Genomic DNA, 24,284 nt, shown 5'->3' on the forward strand with positions numbered 1-24,284 from the left:
TACTTCGGAAATTTATATTTATTAAATAAAAGTTAAAAAAAAAACATGTGGGCCTGGCATTGTGGCATAGTGGGTAAAGCTGCCCTGTGATGCCAGCATCCCATATGGATGCTGGTTCGAGACTCTGCTGCTCCACTTCCGATCCAGCTCCCTGCTAATGCCATGGGCAATGCAGTGGAAGATGGCCCAAGTCCTTGGGTCCCTACCACCTACATGGAAGACCCAGAGGAAGCTCCAGGCTTCCAGCTTCAATCTGGCCCAGCCATGGCCGTTGCAGTCATCTTGGGAGTAAACCAGCAGATTGAAGATTCTCTCCCTCTCCGGCTCTCTCTGTGTAACTCTGACTTTCAAATAAATAAATACATCTTTCTTTAAAGATGTGTTTAGCCAGGTAACAACATTTAAGGAGCCCAGAATTATTTACAAAATCTAATAACACTTGAGGAGAAGATATTAGTGCCATAATTTTCTAAATAGAAAACCTGAATATTAGAAATAAAATAACTTTATCCCAGGTTAGATAGAGATCATTATATGGTATCTGCCGCCTCCGTCCAAATAGGAAGAGAATTCAGCAATGATGATTATACCAAAATGTGATCATGTAAAATATTTCCAGGGCCAAAGTCTCCTTGGATCATCCCTCGCTGTCTCTTTCTATCTTCTAAAAAGTTTGAATTCACAGAGTTAACCTTTTTTGCTGCCATGATAACCATCTTTCGCTTTTCAATTTATCACTTCCATGACAGCTGATAGCAGTCTAAGCTAATATTGTAACAATTTTAGATAATACTGCAGATGCACAAGGACCTCCTCATACGAATCAATTAAAGAAGTCACAGTAAGTTGCCATTGAAAGTGTAGCAGCTGCATCCTTGAAAACAGATGCTCTTCCGGGTCTGAATGCGTCCAATTTTGACTAATTTTAAGACCTAAACAGATTTCAGTCTGGTTAATGTTAGGATGTGGAACCACTTGAGACATCCTAATGTCCTAGACTGATTGCTTCGCCCTGACAGCTAGTGTGTTGGCTTTCCTGGAGAGATGCTGGGTATCTGACATGCCAGGGATTTTATGTCAGTAGAAGAGCCCCCCCCCCCACAACCCCCCCCCCCCCAAGTCCCAGCCATAGCGAGGGAGACTGACTACACATGAAGTTACAGTGCCTTCTAAAGGCAACCCAGTTTACAGGAAAGTACTTGGGCTGCAAGCATTGACCACAATGGCTTTAAACCGTAATCCTGGATAGCCCAGGGATCTGGTTCCTCCCCCTCCCTAGACTGCACCCAGGAACCAAGGAGAAAGTCATAATCATAAATGGAAAGTTCTTCCTTCATTTTTCCCTGATCTTTATCAGTCTTTTGTTATGTGAATCCATCATCAAATTATGCTGGCCAATTAAATAATTTGTTCAGTTTAATGAAAAGACCATTGATTAAGTTCTGTAATGCCTCCAGGTATTGTGCTGGCCTTAGAATGGTAGAAATATAGAACATATATATCACCCCTTCCCTGAAAGAAGTAATGATGTGAAAGGGAGACATTCTGATAAACAGATAATATGAATGGAATGTGATTACTGTGCTAGAGTTGTGCAAGGGGTAAAAAAAAAAAAAAATCTAGAAGAGCCGCTGATCCTGCCTGGAGCGTCAGGAAGGACTTTCTACCTAGAGAAAGCAGGAATAGTTTTTTTTTTTTTTTAATTTTTTTTTTTTTTTTTGACAGGCAGAGTGGACAGTGAGAGAGAGAGACAGAGAGAAAGGTCTTCCTTTTCCGTTGGTTCACCCCCTAATGGCCGCTGCAGCCAGCGCACCGCGCTGATCCAATGGCAGGAGCCAGGTGCTTCTCCTGGTCTCCCATGGGGTGCAGGGCCCAAGCACTTGGGCCATCCTCCACTGCACTCCCTGGCCACAGCAGAGAGCTGGCCTGGAAGAGGGGCAACCGGGACAGAATCCGGAGCCCCGACCGGGACTAGAACCCGGTGTGCCGGCGCCGCAAGGCAGAGGATTAGCCTACTGAGCCACGGGCACCGGCCAGGAATAGTTTAGAGAGAGGAATCAGAGCTCTCAGAAATGTGGAGTTGTGACACAGCATAATGTCCACGTCATACTTAGCAAAATTTCTCTGAAACGATGGCCAGAGGCCGCGACCTGGCAGGACATGAGCTGGAGAGGAAGGAGCCAGAGGTGGGAAATGGAGGAAAACTGGAGAGTAGGGCAGAATGGGAAATCCTGGAGACCCTGGCTAAGGAGCTGGTCTAACCCCTAGGCAGTGAGACACATGGGTGCTATTGAGACAAGAAGTCCACACCGTTCAGTGTGCGTTTCAGATCAGTAACTCTGCTTTCCTGATATATTTAATTAGAGAAAAAGGAGCCAGGCAAGAGGACACGATGCCACTTAGACGACTGTTGCGGTAGGAGCTGGATGTTGCAGGAGCACCTGGAGGAGATGCAACCTAAACCAAGAACGTGGCAGTTGATACAGAAAAGGAAAAATAAACTGTAAGAAAAGATTCGACCAACAAAGTCGGCAGCAGTTAGCGTGTGCTGGAGAGGAAAGGGTCAATATCTGTGACTCCCATTCCTAAGCTGATAGAGAAGGAGAACACTGTAGTTGAGGTGCCCGCAGGGTGCACTGGTAGAGGTATCTTGTAAATAACCCGATAAGCTTTAGGAGTCATCATTTCAGAGATAAAGATACAAATGCTAGGGGCTGGCGCCGTGGCTCACTCGGTTGGATGCAGTGCCGGCATCCCATATAGGTGCCGGGTTCTAGTCCGGTTGCTCCTCTTCCAGTCCACTCTCTGCTGTGGTCCAGGAGGGCAGTGGAGGATGGCCCAAGTGCTTGGGCCCTGCACTTGCATGGGAGACCAGGAAGAAGCACCTGGCTCCTGGCTTTGGATCGGCGCAGCGCCAGCCATGGCGGCCATTTGGGGGGTGAACCAACGGAAGGAAGACCTTTCTCTCTGTCTCTCTCTTTCTCACTGACTGTAACTCTACCTGTCAAATAAATAAATAACTAATCTTTAAAAAATTAAATAAGAATACCAAGGCTAAAGGTGGATGCGCTCTTTGGAACATCATGGCAAGTGAGGAAGACCAACATCCCTGGAGACACTAGCATTTGCAGTGGACCAAAGTAAGACGATTCCATGAAGGAAGTCTGAAAGAAATGGCAGAGAAGTCCGAGAACACTCAGAAGAACAGGATGTCACGAAGAGCAAGCGAAGACGTGATTGTCCAAGTCATGGCCGGTGACGTCACAGGTAGAGGAGAGCTTTTATGAGAGTGGCACTGACGGGCACCCAGCAGATTTGGTGGCAAGAATATCACTGATGACCATTATCAGAGTAACTGTTAAAGAAGTGAGTGCAGAAAGAAGGTTGGCGCACACAGAAGAGGGAATGGAAGGCAAGTGTGGACAGTTCTCCGGAAGTCGTCTTCCTAAGAACCCTAGGGCCTCAGGAGAGGAATAATAATAGCAAGGAGGTTGGACAAAGGGCCCAAGGAGAGCAGCATGGACTTGGAAAAGCTCTGGCGAGAGGACCAACAAAGTGGCACTGAAAGGTCCTTAGGAAAAGTCCAGGACCCGTTAGCATCAACGTCGTCTTTTGTTTTCTGGCAAAGGATGGACGGTGCTATCAGCCGATGGTTAGATGGAATTTTCGGGAAGGTAGGGTAAAAGAAGAGGATCCAAGACAGTTGAGGTTTCTGGTGAAAGAGTAGCTTGTGCAGTCCCTGGTGAAGGCCGGGAGGAACCGAGGGGACCAGACACTAAAGAGACTGCAGAGTTAGAGCAGAACACCAGGAACCAGGGGGGCCCAAATAGCTGGGAGAAGAAACGTTTTGATCTCAGAATATGACATTGGAACTTCACATTTCACAGGCTGAATGGAACTGAACTTGGCAGCAAGTGCTTGGTGTTTTGGTTTGTCATTTTGTTGTTTAATTTTCAGTGACTGAAAGAGGTGCTTGTTTTCCCAATTTAACAAGAAGTCTGCAGTCAAGCGCTTGCTGGCCTTGGCCATTGGCCCAACAGTCCCTCGACCAGCTCCTCTCGGAGCCGTGGTCCTTCCTCTCAGTGGCAAGATGGCTGCTGCAACGTCGGACTTCACAGTCAAATCCAGGAAGGGGACGGTGGGGAAAGGGGCACAGCTCTTTCAGCTTTTATCTGGAGAAACCAAAGCCTTCCCTGAAGCCACAGAAGGCTCTGCTCAGGGACCACCGGCCGGAATATAATACGTGGCCACCTCCAACCACAAAGAGGGCTTGAAATGCACACATTTGGCCTTCCAGGGGTTAGAGCAAAGTGGGTCGGGGAGAAGGGACCTGGCTCATCAAAAAGGCACTGACTGCTCCAGAGACCAGAGTTCAGCTTCCCCATATAGACTAATCAGCTGAGCACAGGAAGCCCCACAGACACTGAGGAGTCCTAAAGGCGCGTGCTTCTGGGGTGGACATGTTACAAAGTGGTTACAATGCCACTTGAGACACCCGGTCCACACGGAGTGACTGAGTTCTAGTCCCAGCTCCACTTCTGATTCTCGGCTCCAACCAGCGCATGTGCTGGGAGGGCAGCAGGTGTCGGCTCAAGCACTTGAGCTCATACTACCCATCCAGGAGATCTGGGCTCCTGGCTTTGACCTGGCTTTGACCTGGCTTAGCCCTGGTGGGAATTCAAGGAGGAAACCAGTAGATAGAAGCCCTCTGACTCTGTTTCTCTGACTCTCCCTCACCATCTATAAATGAATAAATACAATTTTTAAAACATCACTGTGGTACAATCAGATGTTAAAATATTGAAAAAAGATGTGTGTTTTTGTGCAGTGGTCATGAGAGCAGTAAGAGACAAGAGTAAGTGTCTGATGTCACTCATCCTGTTTTAGAAAAATGGCTTAAGGGACGTGCCTTAATAAAGTGATCAAGTACGAATATTTTTAAACCCTGGTACATGTGAACTGTGCTTGTGTAAAGAGCTATGCTAGAGATAAAAATACAGCCACGCTGCCTCTAAGTGTGTGTGTGTGTGTGTGTGTGTGTTCCGTGACATATCTTGACTACAATATCCCAGGCCAATTCTGTCAATTGCATTTTTGTAGATTTCCATTTGACATTTCGGAGCTAGTTCATTGTTTTGTGTTGTCCTTGTTTGCCATACTCAGCATTTCCTTGTTCAATATAGTAGACTCCTTATTTAAGAGAAGTTTGTAAATTTCATGGAACCCTCAGGAATTCACAAGACAGCTTTCAGTAGAGCTCTGGGCTTAATGTTCCCTGTTGCTTTAATGAAGAGCTTTGTTTTTGCTATAAACTATAATCAAACTAAATGTACAGTGTGCTGCTATCCAAATGCCTCTTGCCTTGCTATTCTGGCTTTTACCTGGGCAGCTAATCTTGCTGTTGACTTACTCCGAAGTTATGTATTTTAATAGGAAAGGCAGACTGTTTAGTTTGTTGGTGGGATTCTTTTCCAGAATACCTTTCTAAAAGATTTATATATTGGGCTGGTGCTGTGGTGTAGTGGGTAAATTCACCACCTGGGCCTCCAGCATCCCATATGGGAATTGGTTGGCATTCTGGCTGCTCCACTTCTGATCCAGCTCCCTGCTGATGCATCTGGGAGAGCAGCAAAGAATGGACCAAGTGCTTGGGCCCCTGCACCCACTTGGGAGACTCAGAAGCACTGCTCCTAGCTTTAGATCAGCTCAGCTTTGGCTGTTGTGGCCATTTGGGGAATGAACCAGTAGATGGAAGATCTCACTGCCTTTCATTTTTTTTTTAAGAGAGAGAAAGAGGAAGCAGAGATCTTCCAGCAGCTATTTCATTCACCAAATGCCCACAACAGCCAGCGCTAGGCCAGGCCAGTCCAAAGCCAAGAGCCAGGAACTCTTATCTAGGGCTCCCATGTGGATGACAGGGACCCAAGTACCTGGGCCATCTTCTGCTGCCTTCCCAGGTGCATTAGCAGGGAGCTGGACTGGAAGCAGAGGAGCCGAGACTCAAGTTGGCTAATATGGGATGCAGGCAACAGCCTAACCCACTACACCATAACACACACACCCAAAGTGCTTGTGATAGAATCTGGTCAGTCAGTATAGCTTTGAACCACAGATCCTCAGAGTGCAGGGTCCTCTCCCTCCCTCTTCTCACTGATACACAGACAGTTCTTATCAACTGAGGGATCCAGGGCCTGAAAGGCCCTAAAATCCTCAGAAATATTGGAATAGTGCAGCTACGTTGCTTTTCTCTAGCCTGCCACACGAAATATGAAGGTGATGTTCTTGCCTTGCAGGCAGACACTGAATAAAAACAGGAGCAGAGAGGCTAAGGGTGGTGTTGGCAGTGTCCATGCACCCAGCCTCAAGCAGAGAGCAATCGTGAATAGCCAGGATGATGCCAAAGCTGGGAATAATTTAAAATCTACCTTGCTACCACCCCTTCCTCCTTAAATATCAGTTCCTTTGAACAACTCTTTTTTTATGTTTGCCATATTATTTTAATTTATTAAAGTGTGGATTCCACACCAGAGAAATTTAGCCTTGGAAATTGTAGGGCGTAGTTGTCTATATATGGACCTGGGCTTGACAAAGTCCAAGAGCAGAGACAGCCATGGCTGTCGACACTGTTGTAGCCTGATGTTGACTCCCTGCCATGTAGGGTTGACCAACATCCTGAGTAAGTCAGTGATGCCTTGCCAAGTCCCATATGCCCTAAGTCCACACAGCCTTGTTCCAAAGGTCTCTATAGCCTGTGATACACAGAGAAACACTTTCAGACAGAAAGCTAAAAATACTGATAACTGAAAGATTAAACATCAGGATGAAGGGAATTATATCATAAGCATCTTGTGGCTGTAATTAAGAATTAACAACAAATCACTAGCGAAAGAATAATACTTGTTTATGGTTTGATTTGTTAATACTGGGTGAGTTTTATATGCTGTTGTTAGGTGTTCTCTAAATTATCTACTCAACCCCAGGACATAGGTACTGTGAACCCCATGTAACAGAGAGAACTTGAATAATTAGCTCTTGTTCACTGAAAACGAGTGGTGGAGACAGGCCTCAAAGCCAGCCCTGAGGCTCCAGAGAACTAAGTTTTGAATGAGACTGACAAAGTATGCCTAACGATCTCTGAGAAGTTGTAGAGAACTGGAAGTACAACGAAGTCTAGAGATAAACAAATGTGGTTATGTACTTGGCTGTTTGCTGTTTTCCAGAAGAAAGTATCCAAGCATCGTTAAATATCTTACAAATGATTTTGGAAAGATACAGAAGACAGATTTATCAAATTTTCCCAGAAGGCCTTTGTAGGGCTTCAGCTGGCCACAAGGCATACCTGAGTTAAAGTAGAGCGCAGCACCCACCACTTGCACCCTCAGGTTTGTAGCTCCAGGGCAAGCTGCTGGCATCCAGACAGGCCCGACCCCTCTGGTGTTTCTTTTTCCTGGGGTTGAGTCTCAGATTTCAAGGGAGATAGATACGTAAGAGCTGTGATGTTTCGGTTGGTAAATTCTGAGAATTAAAAAATGATTCAGTCCAATCACTTGAAGAATGGTTGAAGAAGTGGAGACATTTAGCCTAGAAAAGTGAAGCCTTTAGGGTAGCCTGAAGAGTTATCCTTAGTACTTGAGGTTCTTACACACGAAAGAAGGACTGCCGAGTTAGATGGAATCAGAACCAATGCTTCCAAGTTCATGAAGACAGGCAGTGGCTTTCTGTAAGGTGGTTGCATGAAAACAATCTGCCACAAAAGTATTTCACGAGTATGGGTGTGAGTGTGCACCCACTTGAAGATGGACAGAAGACACAAGCACACCAAGTGGTTGGCACACACAACTGTTAAGGCCACTTCCAACGCTGAGGTTCTATCATCCTGTGAATTGACTCTAAGTAATCATCTGAGCTTCTACCAAGAACAGCACTAGCCTATCATGACTCGCATTTCTAATGCTTCCAACGCTAGCATGGGGCAGGTTGGTGATAAGAACAACATCATCTCCAAAAATTCTGTATGTATCTGATTTGTCCCCGCCCTTTCTTTCAGTACTTTCTCCTGCTCAGGAGAGCCACGTGAGCATGGACCTCCCCCCAATGTCAGAGCAGATCATGCAGACCCTGAGCGAACTCGCCAAATCGTTCCAGGATATGGCCGACCGCTGCCTGCTCGTCTTGCACCTGGAAGTGAGGTATGACACGGCCAGGCACAGGACCGTGACTGGAGCACTCTGGGGTTCATCAGTCACTTGCTTATTTCCAGGGGGTATCGCCATCAGTTTTATTCTTACTGTTACTGCTGTCCTTTGGTTGGTAGCATTAATCAGTCACTCTTTGAAGTATTTGAGCACCTGCTGTACCATGAACGTGGTGACTCAGAGCTGGCATGGCCCAGGAAGTCGTAATGACCTGCACCTCGGTGTCCATCTGAGCTGAGTCAGAGAGCCTGGGTCCATGAATTAACTTTACACACCTTCCCTTTAGTTGTCCTAAAAAGGGAAATATTAATTCCTAACTTACATGGCTTTATAAATGGAATCATAAATAATTAGCCTACTGCCTCCACATGGTAAGTGTTGAAAAGTTGGTAGCTTTGCAATTACTGTGATTTTATTGTCATTGATATTTTTGCTAAGATAAATGTCAGAAGGGGAGTGAATATGCAGATGCAAGAACCATGCCCCCTTTAAAGGACAATGCAACCCAAATGGAGACATTATGTTAAATAAAAATTGAAGAAAACAGTTTTTAAAAAAAGATTTATTTATTTATTTATTTATTTGAAAGGCAAAAATATATGGAGAGAAGCAGGGAGGGAGGGAGGGAGAGAGAGAGAGAGTGTGTGTGAAAGAGAGAGAATATTCCATTTGTTGGTTCACTCCCCAAATGGCTGCAGCAGCCTAGACTGGAGTTAGGAGCTCCTTCTGGGTCTCCCACGTGGGTGCAGGGGCCCAAGGTTTTGGGCCTTCTGCTGCTGCTTTCCCAGGCAGATTAGCAGGGAGCTGGATTGGAAGTGCAGCAGCCAGGACTCGAACCAGCACCCATATGGGATGCCAGCACTGCAGGTGGTGGCTTAACCTACTATGCCAAAGCACTGGCCCCTCAAGAAAATAGTTTTAAAGATACCATATTTTTGGTCTCTTGATCCTTCCCCTCCTTTTTTAGAGTATTTCTGATTAGCCTTGGTAGCCTGTGGAAATGGAAATGGTAGGTAAAAAGGACTAAGAAAGACATTTTTTTAAAGATTTATTTTGTTATTTAGTTAGTGGAAAGGCAGAGTTTACAGGATGAAGGTGGGGGATAGAAATCTTCTGTCCACTGGTTAACTCCCCAAATGGATGCAATGACCAGGGCTGGGTCAGGCCAAAGTCAGGAGCCTGTAACTCCACCCATGTGGCCCACAGGGATGCTGGGGCCCAAGCACTCGGGCCATCTTGCATTGCTTTCCCAGGTGCATCAGCAGGAAACTGAATCAGAAGCTGAGCATCTAGGATTTGAACCACTGTTCACATCGGATGCTGGTGTCCCAAACAGTGGCTTAACCCCCCGCACAACAATGCTGGCCCCTAGGAAATCTTTAATTGTTCATTCACTCATTCAGCTAATACCGGCTACTTCAAAATGCCAGTGGAAGGGGAGGGTTGTGGGTGGGAGGGACGGTATGGGGGGGGAAGCCATTGTAACCCATGAGTCGTACTTTGGAAATTTATATTCATTAAATAAAAGATTAAAAAAAAAAGGTAACTTTATTTTGGTGCAGAAAAATTTTGAAATCTTTGCATCTTTTTCATACCATGCATTTCTCAGGAACTTTTTTGAAGGCCCATCCTATGCATGAATTTCAAAATTTTCACACCAAAAGTAAACTTCCCTTTTAATTCTGTGTACACGACTTTTTGTATATCCTTGTATTTATTGAGGGCCTTCTTTGTTCCACACAATGTTTTTTGTTTTGTTTTGTTTTTGTTAAGATTTATTTATTTGAAAGCAGAGTTACAGGGAGAGACAGAAAGAGATCTTCGATCCATAGCTTCACTCCTGAAATGGCAACAACAGCCAGGGATGGGCTCGCTGGGGCCAGACGCTCTATCAGGGTCTCCCCTGCGGGTGCAGGGGCCCAAGCACATGGGCCACCTTCCACAGCTTTTCCAGGCACATTAACAGGAAGTTGGATCAGAAGTGAAGCATTCAGGATTTGAATCTGTGCCCATGTGGGATGCCGGCGTAACAGGAAGCACCTTAACCATTATGTCGCAATACCAGCTCCCCCCACCCCTCCGTGTTTTAAAACTTGGGAGACAGCAATGAACAAAGCATTTAAAGTCCTTGTTCTTGTGGAACTGCATTCTAAAAGGAGGAAACAACCAATAAGTAAACAAAAAAAAGACAATTTCAGGTAAGTGCAACTACCATAATGAAATAACATAATTGGAACAATCAGTGCTGATAGAAAGATAATGGGAACTGTGAATGCGAGGTACTTGGGTCCTTTACCTTCTTCTAATGCTGGCTGAGCATCCCCAGCGTGAAATCTGAAATACTGGGAAACCTGACCACGTTCAGATTTCGGATATTTGGATCAGGGATGTGCAAATGGAGAAGTATGTGCAGATATTCCCAAATCCCAAAACTTCAACATCGGAATCACTTCTGGTTCCTTGCATTGCAGACGAGGAACACTCAACTCATAGGCACATTTTGAGGGAAACAAGATAAATTATAATAGTGTATTTTTTAACTTAGTATACCCAAAGAATTCTTATTCCAACATGTAATTAAAGTAAAAGTAATTAATGATATGTTTTTCACTATTTGGACTAAGCCTTTGAAATCTGTGTATTTTACCCTCATAGTTTGGACTTCGGCCTAGTTCAAGTGCTCAGTAGCCACATGTTGCCAGTGCTGCCCTACTGGACAGAGCGAATTGACTGGAAAGGGAGATTTGGGTTGCTGCTGTTCTTGTTTTATGCTGAGTGGTAGGAAGAAATGTGAGAAGTAACGTGAAAGAGCCACCTGAGAAAAGACAGAGGAAGATTTTCAGACAGAAGGAGAAGCACCGCTTGCATAGGTCTTAAAATCAAGCTTGGCAGCTCTGAGGAAGAGAGGGGAGCCCTCTGAGTGCAGCCTGCAGAGCAAGGCAGGTGGGGAGGCCTGGGAGGATCAGGCAGACAATGAGGTTACCGCCTGATGGCAGCCTGACCTACCCTAGGGTCTGACAGGCCAAGCGAAGACTACAGATTTTATTCTGAGCGTACTAAGAAGCCATAGGAGGATTTTAAGCAGAGGAGAGACTTGAACTAAGAAATGAACACGGTTAAAAGACCACTCAAGTTATTGCATGGAAAAGGGATTGCGGGTGGAAATAGGTTGACCAGTGAGACCAGTTATGAGCGCCAAGATGGCACAGGTGGCAGTGTGAGAAGGGCTGGGTTTAGGACGAATGTGGAAGACACTTTGTGATGGATGGGAGTGGGTGCAGGGGCTGGTAGCAGTGAGACACAGAAGGAACCCAAGAGGGGCCACCAGTTTGGGGGCCAACAACTGAGGTGAGAAAGGTTGGGGGGAGGCGTGGAAATTTAAAAATCCCATCTTCAAGATATTGGTCTGGTGAGACACTCGCTGGGTAGCGATGTCACATAGGCAGCTGGATGCACACTTTGGAAACTTCAGCATCAGAAACCTCAGATGAGAAAGCACATGGCACGGTGTGACATTTTCTTGAGAATTACCGGGGAACGTTATTAAAGTTGATAGAATATTTTTGGTTTCTTGAAGTCTTTACTAGATTTAGGTTTAAAAACATGTAAATAGGACTTTGGGTCTCAGATAAGGCCGGAACTTGGATGTCCTTCAGGTGTGTGTCACTTTTTTCCCATTATCTTGCTCGCTGGCTTTTCTTTTTTTCTTTTTCTTTTCTTTTCTTTTCCTTTTTTTTTTTTTTTTTTTTTTTTTTTTTTTTTATTGCTTCTAAGCACCATGAGAGGAGAACAAGAGAAAATAGCATTTCAGAGTCAGGATTTATTTTTCTTGGTATTATTTCTGATCTTATTTCTTCTATAAAGCTGCCCAGCACTAAAAGCCCTTGCTCTGTTTTCTGATAATTTTGAGATTTGTTTTCTATTTATTTACAAGCTGACAGTGAAATAAACGAGGTGTTTTCTAGGAATAGATTAATGCGGTAGACAGAAGCAAAAGAAAACACCTGACGCCTCTGTTACCTGGGTTGCAAAGAAAAACAAGGAAGGCCAAGTTCGTTGATATCCCTACTCTTGTCTTCATGCCACTGGTTGTGTGGTTGCCATGATGTTGTACATGCAGAGCCATAGTGTGGCTAACTCTAAGTGGAATGTTTTCAACATGTTTGAGTGAGACCTTTTAAATCCTTAACCTCTGTTCTGCCCTTTATATTTCTGCACGTTTTGGCAGTACCATCCTTTTTTTTTTTTTTTTTTTTTTTTTTTTTTTTTTTTTGACAGGCAGAGTGGACAGAGAGACAGAGAGAAAGGTCTTCCTTTGCCGTTGGTTCACCCTCCAATGGCCGCCGCGGCCGGCGCACTGTGGCCGGCACACCGCGCTGATCCGAAGGCAGGAGCCAGGTGCTTCTCCTGGTCTCCCATGGGGTGCAGGGCCCAAGCACTTGGACCATCCTCCACTGCACTCCCTGGCCACAGCAGAGAGCTGGCCTGGAAGAGGGGCAACCGGGACAGAATCCGGCGCCCCGACCGGGGCTAGAACCCAGTGTGCCGGCACCACAAGGCGAAGGATTAGCCTAGTGAGCCACGGCGCCGGCCTGGCAGTACCATTCTTAATGACACTGAACATGTTTTGGTTGTTATTTATTTATTTTTAAAGATGTATTTATTTGAAAGTCAGAGTTAGAGAGAAGGAGGGCCAGAGAGAGAGAGAGAGAGAGAGAGATGTATCCACTGGTTCATCCCCTAAATGGCCGCAACAGCCTGGACTGGGCCAGGCCAAAACCAGGAGCTTTTTTCAGGTCTCCCACGTGGGTGCAGGGGCCCCAAGGACAAGGGCCATCATCTGCTGCTTTCCCAGGCCATAGCAGAGAGCTGAATCGGAAGTGGGGCAGCCCAACCCCCTACACCACAGCGCCGGCCCCTGGGTGTTATTTATTAACTTTACAATAAGCCATACGGCTGATCCTAAATCTCCTTCAATATCAGCTTAAAAATAGAAAGATGTAATTTTAGAATGAGTAACAAAGAAGACTGAGTTTTAGGGCTCGGTGTTTGCGACAGCGTTTACGACACGACGTGAGAGAGTTGCATTCCATATCAGAGTGCCTGATGGGAGTTTCAGCTCCACTTCCAATTCCAGCTGCCTGCGGCTGTGCGTGTTTGGAAGCTGGCCCAGTCCCGGCTATAGCAGGCATGTCGTGGAGTGAACCAGCAGATGGAAGATCTGTCTCCTGCCTTTCAAATAAAATGAAAGTAAACAAATGAAAAGTTTTTAAAGAGGAAGACTGAATTTTAAGTCCTGCACGCTATCTTTCCTTGACTTTTAGTGAGACAACTAAACATGATGTTAAAGTTCAAACCAAAACACACTCTCGAGTGCAGCAGGTTCTGGATGAAGGACTAATCCGGAGCACGTGATATATCACCCGCGTCTCTGTGGGTCACATTCAGCCACCAGGCAGCCCCCTCCACAAGGTACAAGACACCCCCAAGAGAGGAATCACGTGGTGAGACCATCAACGATTTTGAGATTTTTTTTTTCCTATTTTAACTTTAGAAAAATAAAACCGTCATTTGAATCCAAGGTGCCAAGAGGGTCACCTTTATCAGCTGATTTCTCTCACCATCAGGAGGGCTCTAAGTGGGTTCAGCAGCCACTTCCTGTCACCCTGTCACCGTTGGGTTCCTCCGTGTGCAGTGTCAGAAAAGCACCCATCCCGCTGTGCAGTCAGCAGTGTTTGCAGAAAACTTCAGTGCCAAAGTCATGTTGAGGTCAACAGCAACATGCCAGAAATTAAAAGGAAAAGAAAACTTTATTGAATTTTATATTCTTTGGTGACTATTTTGTTTTGTCTCTGCAGTCATTTGTGAAGAGGAAGTTAGTACCATAAACCTTGGTTCTCTCTCCTCTCGGCCACTAGCTTCAGGATCTCATAAGCTCACTCCTCCAATTCCTAAGAATTTCCTAACTAGTCTCTCTGAAGTCCGGATTCCTTACTGACCTTAAGAACCTTTGATGGCCTGGCCCCTGCCATCTCCCCCAGCTCACCCCAGGCCTCTGTCATGTGACCTGTGTGAGGTAGAAATGAGCCACTGCCTATCCCCAGAACCATCCTCCATGCACCACCTCCTGCCTTTCCCATGGTCTCCCATCATCTGTGGCAATGATGGCTATAGTTTACTTTAGAAATACGTCACACAGGCTGGCGCCACGGCTCACTAGGCTAGTCCTCTGCCTTGCGGCGCCAGCACACTGGGTTCTAGTACCGGTCAGGGCACCGGATTCTGTCCCAGTTGCCCCTCTTCCAGGCCAGCTCTCTGCTGTGGCCAGGGAGTGCAGTGGAGGATGGCCCAGGTGCTTGGGCCCTCCACCCCATGGGAGACCAGGATAGGTACCTGGCTCCTGCCATCGGATCAGTGCGATATGCTGGCCGCAGCGCGGCGGCCATTGGAGGGTGAACCAACAGCAAAGGAAGACCTTTCTCTCTGTCTCTCTCTCTCACTGTCCACTCTGCCTGTCAAAAAAAAAAAAAAAAAAGAAAGAAAGAAAGAAAAAGAATAAAGAAAAAAAGAAATACGTCACACAAAGCTTTGGTTCTGTTTTCGACTAAGTGCCCACTGCATTTAAGTTCCAGCCACAGTTGCAGCAGGTAGTCCTAATCACAAATCCCAGTCTGAGGCTGGTCACCTTCCATGGCCCCAGGAGGTCATGTTCCAGAGGGTTCCAGCCAGTGCCATTTCTGGTGTCTTGATCACAGCTGTCCAGTAGCCCAGCTATCACATGAATTTCAGAGGGAGTTTTTATGGGTGAAATTAGTCATTAGTTAGCAACTGTTAGGATGAGCACTGAATGGGGAAAATGAATAGTTAACATGTTTGGATTTCAATCATGAGCTGGTTATGAGACCATAACACATCTAAAGTCTAGCTCATAGATCTAGATACAAAACCTAAAACTGTAAAACTTCTAAAGCAAAACATTTCTGTGACCTTTTTAGGCAATGATTTCTTAAAAATGACACCCAAAGCACTACTCACAAAAGGTAAGATAATAGTAAGTTGGACCTGATCAAAATTAAAAACCATTCTTTGAGTGACATTGTTGAAATGAAAGAATGAGAAAGGATCTGTATCTAGAGTACATAAACAACTTTTAAAACATTTGGCTACCAAAGAAGGACGTACTTTTCTCTGAAGGGAGGAGAGAACTTCCACTTTGCTTACGGCTTTGCCGAGTTATAGATCCAAAAAGCTTCCACGGCCAAGGCAGCTCATGCCAAGAGCCTTGGGTGATTACTGATGAAGTAGTACCTTGACAGTAGGGACTCCATTTTGGAGCACTTGAGACTCCATTCTGGGAAAGCACCCCCCGCCCCACCGTGAGACTCTGGTCTGAAACTATGATCTCAAATAGCCAGACAATAGCAGTGCACTACATCACCCTTGGCAGAGCACAGAAACCCCCTAGCATGATTGCTCAAGCTTGAAAGTAGAAAGGTTGCACCTGGGTTAATGATAAAGCTGTGATTCATCTATGTCTTACCTATAATTTGGATTAATTTCAAGATCATAATTGTAATATTGTAACTGGTATTGTCAAGATTATAATGGATATTAACTTCACTTAGGACTTGGGTTATGTTGACCCCAGTAACTATGTACTCTCTTTTGATTTTAGCAACCGTGTATCCTCCCTCCTGATTTTGCGGTTTTTGCCTTTATAAACCCTATACTTTAGTTCCTCGGGGCTCCTCTGTTCTTGCATGTTCAGAGAGCCCCAGCATGCTGGATCAATAAACCCTTAACCCTTTGCTGATTGCATGAGAGAGTCTCTTGGAGTCGTCCTTGGGGGCAGCGGACTTTTTTTTAACTCTAACACTGATGTCACAAGTGACAGTGTTATTTGTTAAATAAACAACAGGAGTCACTGTGCACTAACTCCCCATGCAGGACCTCTGTCCTCAAAGAGCTACATTATGAGACTTAATAGTAAAAATGTTCCCAAAGAATGATTTCCTTTTATTGAACGGAGGGTATTCCTATGTCTCCTAAGTTATGGTTGTATCTAAGAGCTCGCAAAAGATGTATCATTCTTGGGTTCTTCTTTAAACACAATTAAGTTTAAAAGGAAAGTGGGGAAGGAAGGAAGAAAAAAAGGAGAAAAAAGCACAGTTACCTTCGAGATGCAGTAAGTTTGAACAGCCCTTGTCTGTACTGTTGAGGAACAGGTTTGGCTCTTTTTTCTGTTTTTAATTTTTTTTCTCTTTTTTATTCTTTTTCTTTTTCTTTCATACAAAGCACTCAGCTCTTTACCTAGAATAGAGTTAATTCTCTGTATATAAAGTTAAATGAAAATAGATCATAGTAAAAAAACAAGACAGGGAACAGGAGAGGGAAGAGGGATAGGAGTGTGGGTGGGAGGGGGGTAAGTGGGGAAAATTACTATGTTCATAATGTTGTATTTATGAAATGCATGCAAATAAAAAAGAAGAAAACAAAAAAAGAGAAAAAAATGGGCAAATGATATGAACAGATACTTCACCCAAGATAAATAGATGGGAAAATATATTCAACATCATTAGTCATTAGGAAAATGGAAACTAAAATCAAAATGAGATACCATTATGCATCTAGCAGAATGACTAGGAACTTCTTAAACAGCTGGCCACAGTGGGGCTGGTGAGAATGTGAGCTCCCGTGCACCACAGGCAGGAGAGCAAAAGGGCGTGGCTCCTTCAGAAAGAAGCCCGGCCACATTTTACAAAATCACACATGCTCTTGCCACGTGATCCAGAAAAGTGAAAATGTATATTTACACAGAAGCCTGTCCATGAAGTGCTTTGTGAGCTATATGCTTTATGCAAAGTAGCTCCACACAGCACCCTAGAAGGTAGATGCTACTGATAGCCCCATGGCATGGATAAGGAAACTGAGTCAGAGATAAAGCAACTTGCTAGTGTACATTGGAGCAAGGAATTAAAGCCAAAGTTGTTTCTTTCCAAAGCCCGCACTTTGAGCATCCCTGGACTCTGCCTCTCATTTTCATTGCAACATTATCTCTTGAAAGACATTTGTGATGCTTTTCACCCTGTGCACTCAATACTGTCATTAAACAGAATTTCTGAATTTCTGGATTCATCTATTTCTTTCTAACACTGTAAGGATTAACCAAGCAAAGATGATAGAAGCTGACTTAATCCAGATCACTCAGTTGTGCTATAGAATACAAAGGTAGATTATGGTTTCTTTTTTTTTAAAGGTGGGGGGGGCAGCACTGTGGGATAGCTGGTAAAGCTGCTGCCTGCAGCACCAGCATCTCATATGGTGCCGGTTCGAGTCCCCACCGCTCCTCTTCCAATTCAGCTCTCTGCTATAGCCTGAGAAAGCAGTGGAGGATGGCGCAGGTGCTTGGGCCTCTGTACCCACATACCCAGAGGAGGCTCTGGGCTCCTGGCTTTGGATTGGCCCAGCTCTGGCCATTGCAGCCATTTGGGGAATGAACCAGTGGATGGAAGACTTCTCTCTCTCTCTCGACCTCTCTCTGCCTCTCTAACTCTGCCTTTCAAGTAAATAAATAAGTAAATCTTAAAAAAAGAGAAAAAAAAAAAAAAAAAAAAGAGGTACAGCAGTTGGGCAAACATAAAAATTCAGAAGGCTGCTATTGCTGCAAGTACTTGGGAGATCCCCTACAACAGGATCACCCTCGTGCCTGGAAGGATTCAGTATTATCCGCGCTTCCCCTCTCTCTGTTTTTCAGGGTTCACTGCTTCCACTATCTCATCCCTCTAGCAAAAGAGGGGAACTATGCCATTGTCGCCAACGTGGAAAGTATGGATTATGACCCCCTGGTGGTGAAACTGAACAAAGACATCAGCGCCATCGAGGAGGCCATGAGCGCGAGCCTGCAGCAGCACAAGTTCCAGTACATCTTCGAAGGTCAGCCCCTCCTCTGCCTCCGGGAGCCTGGGAAGGGGGAGGGGGGAGGTTTCCCGATTGTCTGTGTTCTGTGAGTTCCCGACGTCTGCGGGGTAGGGGGAGAGGTTTCCTGATTGTCTGTGTTCTGTGAGTTCCCGACGTCTGGGGCGGGGGGTGGGGGGGAGGTTGTTTGTTAGGCATAAAGCTACACGACCTGCCTCCCTGTTGGGGTCTGGGTAGACCACAGTGTGGCTGCACCTGCTCCTGGGGGATAAGGAGAGGTACCCAAGCTAAGGCAGGTGGTTACCCGGCTGCTTCCCTGGCGCGCCACTCCTAAGACTTGGTAAATGTGCAGCGTGGGCTACCAGTGAACTCCAGGGGAGCTCAGAAGAGAAGGAAAGCACAGGGACTGTGAAGGGGGAACCCTGAAAGATCCCTCGTCGTCCACACTAGTCACAGCAGGGGAGGCTTTCGCTCAAAGGCTCCACGAAGGCATTCTCATCTGGAAAGAACAGAAGCCTCTGGCCAGCAGTGATTTTTTTTTTTGGGGGGGGGGGGGGTTGTCTCCATTAATGCCTTCCGAAAAACCAGAGTGCAGGCTAGCCAGGAAGGCTGGCAGAGGCAGCAAGTGTCATCTGCAGATTCTTGCCTTCACAGCTTGGACAAACGCCGTGCTGGCCAAATAGGTTCTCACGCTGAATTCCACCTCTCGTACCCCTGTTAGGATTTCAAATTATCGCCTCATTTTACATGTTTCAGTGTGCTTGTGTGTTCTCTCACAAAACTAAACCAGTTTTACTTAAAAAATTTAAGAGGGTGCACTGTCCAAAGGACTGTAGTCAACTAGAGATGGCAAAGAAAGTGTCAGTGCATGGCCGATGCCTTTGTTAGGAAACAGTTACATTCCAGCAATCTTAACACCCAAGCCCCCAAACCGTATTTTCCCATTAAATTATAAAGATCCAGTCACAGAGATGGAGACTACACTTTTGGGCAAGCCCCCTAAAAGCATGGCAGAACAAAATTATATCTAAAGTTATAGGCTTGGGAGAATGGCATTAGAACTCGACCTACAGGTTTGTTTTGTTTTGTTTTGTTTTGTTTTAATATAGTTGTCTAGCTTTAGATGTAGCCTCCATGGTCCTGTTTCTTTTTCTTCACTTTCAAATACAAGTAGTTGCACCGTCAAGTTGGTGCTCTTGAAACATTAGGTGAGTGAAGTTGAAGCAAAAGAGAGTGCATACTCCCTCTCCCTTTTCTGCTTTGATTTTTTTTTAAATATTCAGACAGATGACTTTTCAATCCAACTGTCAGATTTCTACTGTCACCAATTTTTAAAAAATTTTATTTTCATTTTATTTGAAAGAGACATAGACAAAAATCTCCCATCCACTCCCCCAAATACCCACAATAGCTAGGACAAGGGCAGGTCGAAGTCAGGAACCTAGAATTCAGAGTCCCAACTACTTCACCCCTCATCTGCTTCCTTCTGGGGTGCACGTTAGCAGGAAACTCTGTCGGAGGTGGAGCCAGGACTTGAACCAGGTGCCTTGATATGGGCAAACCAAGCAGTATTGTAACCACTGCTGCAAATGCCTGTCCCCTCTACTTTCACCTTAATTTTGAAGACAGAAGGAGCCACTGAAACAGCAAATGTGACCTGCACTGTGACTTTAGAAGAGAAAATAACAAAAATAACACGGGGTCTTCAAAAAGTCTGTGGAAAATGCATATTATCAACAAGCTATGCATGGATTTCAATTGTTCTTTTTTTGTTGTTGTTGTTCTTTTTGTTGTCTTTCACCAAAATAAGTTCATCTTTTAAATCTATTTTCCCAGGAACTTTTTGAAGTCTCCTCATAGTAGACTACCTGTGACTATTCAGACCCATTTTACCCTGCTAGGATCCAACTTTGCAAGAATATGATACAAAGGAGAAAGAAATGTTGATTTGATTCCCAGTGTTTAGAATTAAAATATTTTAAAATGAGTAACCCAGGTACTGTTTGGACCCAGCACTCCTCAAGTTCATTACAGAGAATAGTCTGAAGGGACAGGGACCCTGTTAGATTGCTGGTGTCCTGAGCTGTCCTCTGCCCAGTTTCATGGGACCCTAAGACAATCCTTCAGGTGAAAGAGCCAACAACTGCGGGACCCCAGAAATGTTCGTGGGGGTCTCATGAGAACTCAACAGTTAATGCATGATCTGCTCTTCCCTCGACCTTTGTCTGGGATGACAGTCTCTCCTGTTACAACTTGAGGAGTCTAAGAAATCAGGGCCTGTGTCGTGATGCAGTGGGTTAAGCAGCTGCTCGCACCACGCAACATCTCGTATCAGAACGTCGATTCCGTTCCCCGCCCCCTCTGCTTCCAGTACAGCTCCTTTCTATATATGTGCCTGGGGGAAGCAAGAGACGATGGCCCAAGTTCTTGAGCCACTGCCACCTTGTGGGAGACCCAGATGGAGTTTGGGGCCCATGCCTTTGGCATGGGACAGCCCCAGCATTGGGTCATTTTGGGACGTGAACCATTAGATGAAGCGTGTGCTTTCTGTCTGTCTCTCTCTCTCTCTCTCTCTCATGCTAACTTTCAAATAAACAAATCTTTTAAAAAACATATTAGAAATATACCCCATTGCCAGTGTTGAGGTATATTAACATTATTATCAGCAACCCTATTTATTTATTTTTACTGGTCAGTACTGCGGGTATATTAGCAGTGTTGCCAACACCTATTTTTCTGTTGATTTATTTTTTTACTTACATGGATTGCCCATCAGCTTGGGAACCAAAAGTGTCTGTCTCTGCTCTCTCTGAGGGAGGAGGCCTTACAGGTCATTGTACATACGTTCTCTGCTTCCCCAAGTGTCTGTGCAGGAAAGCAGAAGCTCTTAGGTACTTTAAGAGTTTGCAGCAACTTGGCATATTATCTCAGCCCTTGGCATGGTAGTTCTCAGTGCACATGGCAATGCCAGACCCCTGGATAGGCTAGGTTTTGTGGCCAGCAGGAAGTCCTCCCATTTGTAGTAACCACTAAAACAATGAAGAAATGCTCTGATACTATTGTAAGATCAGCTGATGCAGCCAGCAAGAGATGTGTTTCCTGTGGTCATTTCAATCTGTGGAGGATCCCGAGGGAGCCATCCTGTGTGCAGGTTCCTGAGGGATGCCACTAATCTGCTGTTTCTTTTCTCCCCACTGCCCTGTGCTGACCCTGCAGGCCTGGGACACCTGATTTCCTGCATCCTTATCAACGGTGCCCAGTACTTCAGGCGCATCAGTGAGTCTGGCATCAAGAAAATGTGCAGGAACATCTTTGTTCTTCAGCAGAATTTGACCAACATCACCATGTCCCGGGAGGCAGACCTGGACTTCGCCAGGTAGGCGGGGATACTGGGCCCGGCTTCTCGTACCAAAGCCAAGACTTCACTCACTGCACAAAGTCGCCTTTTAAAATAGATTATTAGTACTTTTAAAAAGCTTCATTAGAAACAAGAAAGAAGGTAATTCTACAAGGCTATTAAATGGTTAAATTCCTTAGGCGGAGAGTTTTTCCTACTGTCCACTCTAAGTTCTTTTCACTACAAAACTAACTATTTTTGCGTGAGAATAAAACTACCAAGTGCTCCTTGCATACAATATGAAATATAAAGACTATAAACATCACTCATAAACCTTTGATCTAAAGACTGTAATGTTTAGTATGCTTTCCCCTGGCTGTTGGGCACACACTGTATGTCTGTGTGACTTTTCACACATCTATACCTATATGAATTCTCTTTTCACAAAGTTGGGGCTAATAATATAATTTTATATTAATTTGATTGCATTTTCCTGTACAATGTTGAGAACATTTTTTTCCACATTCATTAATATTCCTTGCCAATATCACTTTCCATGCCTGAACAAATATTCTGTGGTCTAACTGAATCATTTGGTTTAATCATTTGCAAAGTTTGTACACCTGAATTTTCCTCTCATTGTTCATAGCCAGTGTGGTGTTTTTACATTCATCTAATTCCTCATCTCTTCTGTCTTGCTCCAACAGAAACCCATCTTCCCCTCGGATTTTCAGGAGTGAAAGTGTTTATTAGTGTTCCTTCTCTTTTCCAGGTTGACTGATCTCTACTTCTAATGTTTCTTTATGAGGCACTTTTTCAGATTTGAGACTTAATTTTGTTCTCTCTTCCTTTGGTCTTAACATTGTCTATACTTGACTTCAATCATCCAACCAGTAGTGTTTCAATGAGTTTTAATGAGTTTTGAAGAGGACAGATGATGATTATGGTATCTACATGTTCTGTAGCTATTTCTACCTAATTGGATTATTCCTTAAACTCCTTAATTTTCCAGAAGTCTTTATGGCTAAAAAGCAACTTGTTTTCAGTATTCCAGAATGTTCTCGCCTGCTACTCCTGTGGCTTTTCATTTGATTTTTTGAGACCTTGACAAGTTCAGAAAAATCTGAAACAACCCTTCAGGCATTCAGGATGATGAACTATTTTGTCACATTGCCAGTTATAAACATACATGTATACACACACACACACACACACACACCCTGATCTTTGCTTTGAAAATGAACCATGTAGGGGCTTCTGTTGTGGCACCGCAGGTTAAGTTACCCCTGGCAACACCAGCATCCTTTATCAGAGTGCTGGTTTCGAGGCCTGAATATTCTGCTTCCTCTCCGGCTTCCTCCTATTACCTGGTAGGCAGCAGATGATGGCCCCAGTACTTGAGTTACTGTAGGAGACCCAGACGGAGTTTCTGGTTCCTGGACGTAGCCTGGCCTAGCCATGGCTGCTGCGGTCATTTGGGGAATGAATCAGCAGATGGACGATATTCTCTCTCTCTCTCTCCCCCAAAGAAATAATCTTTTAAAAGTTGAACCACATACTAATATGTTCATTTTTAATATTTCCTAATCTGTTACTCCATTTGTTCCACTGCTACCCAGTTCCTCTGCTTTTCTGTCCTTCTTCCCTCTTTCTTATTTGCAAGAAAGTGTGTATGTGTGTGTGTGTGTGTGTGTTCATTACATTTCCTGATTTAAGCTAAATTTGGGAGAAAGCCTTCCTTGTTCTGATTAGGAAAACCAGGTGTGACTGAATGCTGTATGTGTCTGGCCGCTCTTGTGGGAAATGGGCTCATTATTGAATTACTCCATTCATAATGACATTGACAAGGGGAAGTTAAGAACGTAAGACACTCAGGAGACAAAGAGAACCATTACTGATTCTCTGAGGAATGTCTTTCCTAAAGTCAATCATCCTTTCTTAAATGATTTTTTTTTTTTGAAGTTTAAGTAAATTAACATAGTTTATATCTGACAGTCAGGGGCCTGACTGTGTTCTGGAGAAAACGGGCATCTGAATCATGAAATGCTGCCTGGGCGGCATCAGGGGGCTGCGTGCTGATGAAACATTTCTTTGGGAAATAATTGGTTGGCAACCCAGTCATGCCTTTCATGGTTGGGTCTGTGAATTACACACAAGGGAGTCGGTGTAAGCTGAATATTACCACTGGAGAGAGGAAGTTACTAGTACTCCTTTTTCTTAAGTGGATTCTGAAATGAAGTAGGTAGAGTGGCATAAACAAATAGCATTAGAGGACCTGTCCTTCCATATCCTGCCCCAGAAGGCTCCTCCCCCCTGGACTGTAAGCTCCAGAGGCCAGGACTGTTTGTCTGGTGCCTGGATGAGAGTAAGTGCTCACCGTGTGCGCTGAATGAATGAATGGAAATCAAAGCCAGGCTCATTTCGGCATTGATGAAGGGCTCAGATAACGGTACATTAGGTTATGTTTTGTGTCCTGAAAGTTTTAGCCAACTGACACGGGTCAGTTTTCCTATAGTCTCATGAGAAACAACGCATCTCCCTTGCAGTTCTCTCTGTGGAGCAAAAAGCATTATATATGTATATAAAAAAACAGTGCATCCCTACTATTCTACTATTCATAGTCTCTTTCAGTCTCATTTTCTCTTGCTCTCATACAGACACACTTTATAGCCTTATTTTTTCCCTCCTTGTGTTTGGTAGGGACAGGTTTTGTGAAATGGGCTCCATCAATTCTATTGAATCTGAAGCTATGTAAAATAAATATAACAGCGGCACCAAAATAGGCAGGAATAACAGACTGCTGCAGTGTGCCTCGGCACTCCTTAAGCAACGTCTGA

At 44.7% G+C, this 24,284-nt stretch overlaps 1 protein-coding gene across 4 annotated transcripts in view; it reads left to right on the forward strand.

Moving 5' to 3' along the window:
- The window catches only part of EXOC4 (exocyst complex component 4), an 867,110-nt gene that overhangs the window by 783,057 nt on the left and 59,769 nt on the right, over positions 1 to 24,284 (forward strand). For all 4 annotated transcript variants that reach the window (XM_002711996.6, XM_070071324.2, XM_089328633.1 and 1 more), the window contains exons 15-17: positions 8,048 to 8,189; positions 17,950 to 18,128; positions 21,327 to 21,486. In XM_002711996.6, coding sequence (XP_002712042.4) covers positions 8,048 to 8,189; positions 17,950 to 18,128; positions 21,327 to 21,486 — 481 coding nt within the window. The remainder of the gene's footprint in view (positions 1 to 8,047; positions 8,190 to 17,949; positions 18,129 to 21,326; positions 21,487 to 24,284) is intronic.

Source organism: Oryctolagus cuniculus, chromosome 3 (assembly GCF_051225735.1).
Source record: "Oryctolagus cuniculus isolate XC-2025 breed Fujian yellow rabbit chromosome 3, ASM5122573v1, whole genome shotgun sequence".
Lineage (NCBI taxonomy): Eukaryota > Metazoa > Chordata > Mammalia > Lagomorpha > Leporidae > Oryctolagus > Oryctolagus cuniculus.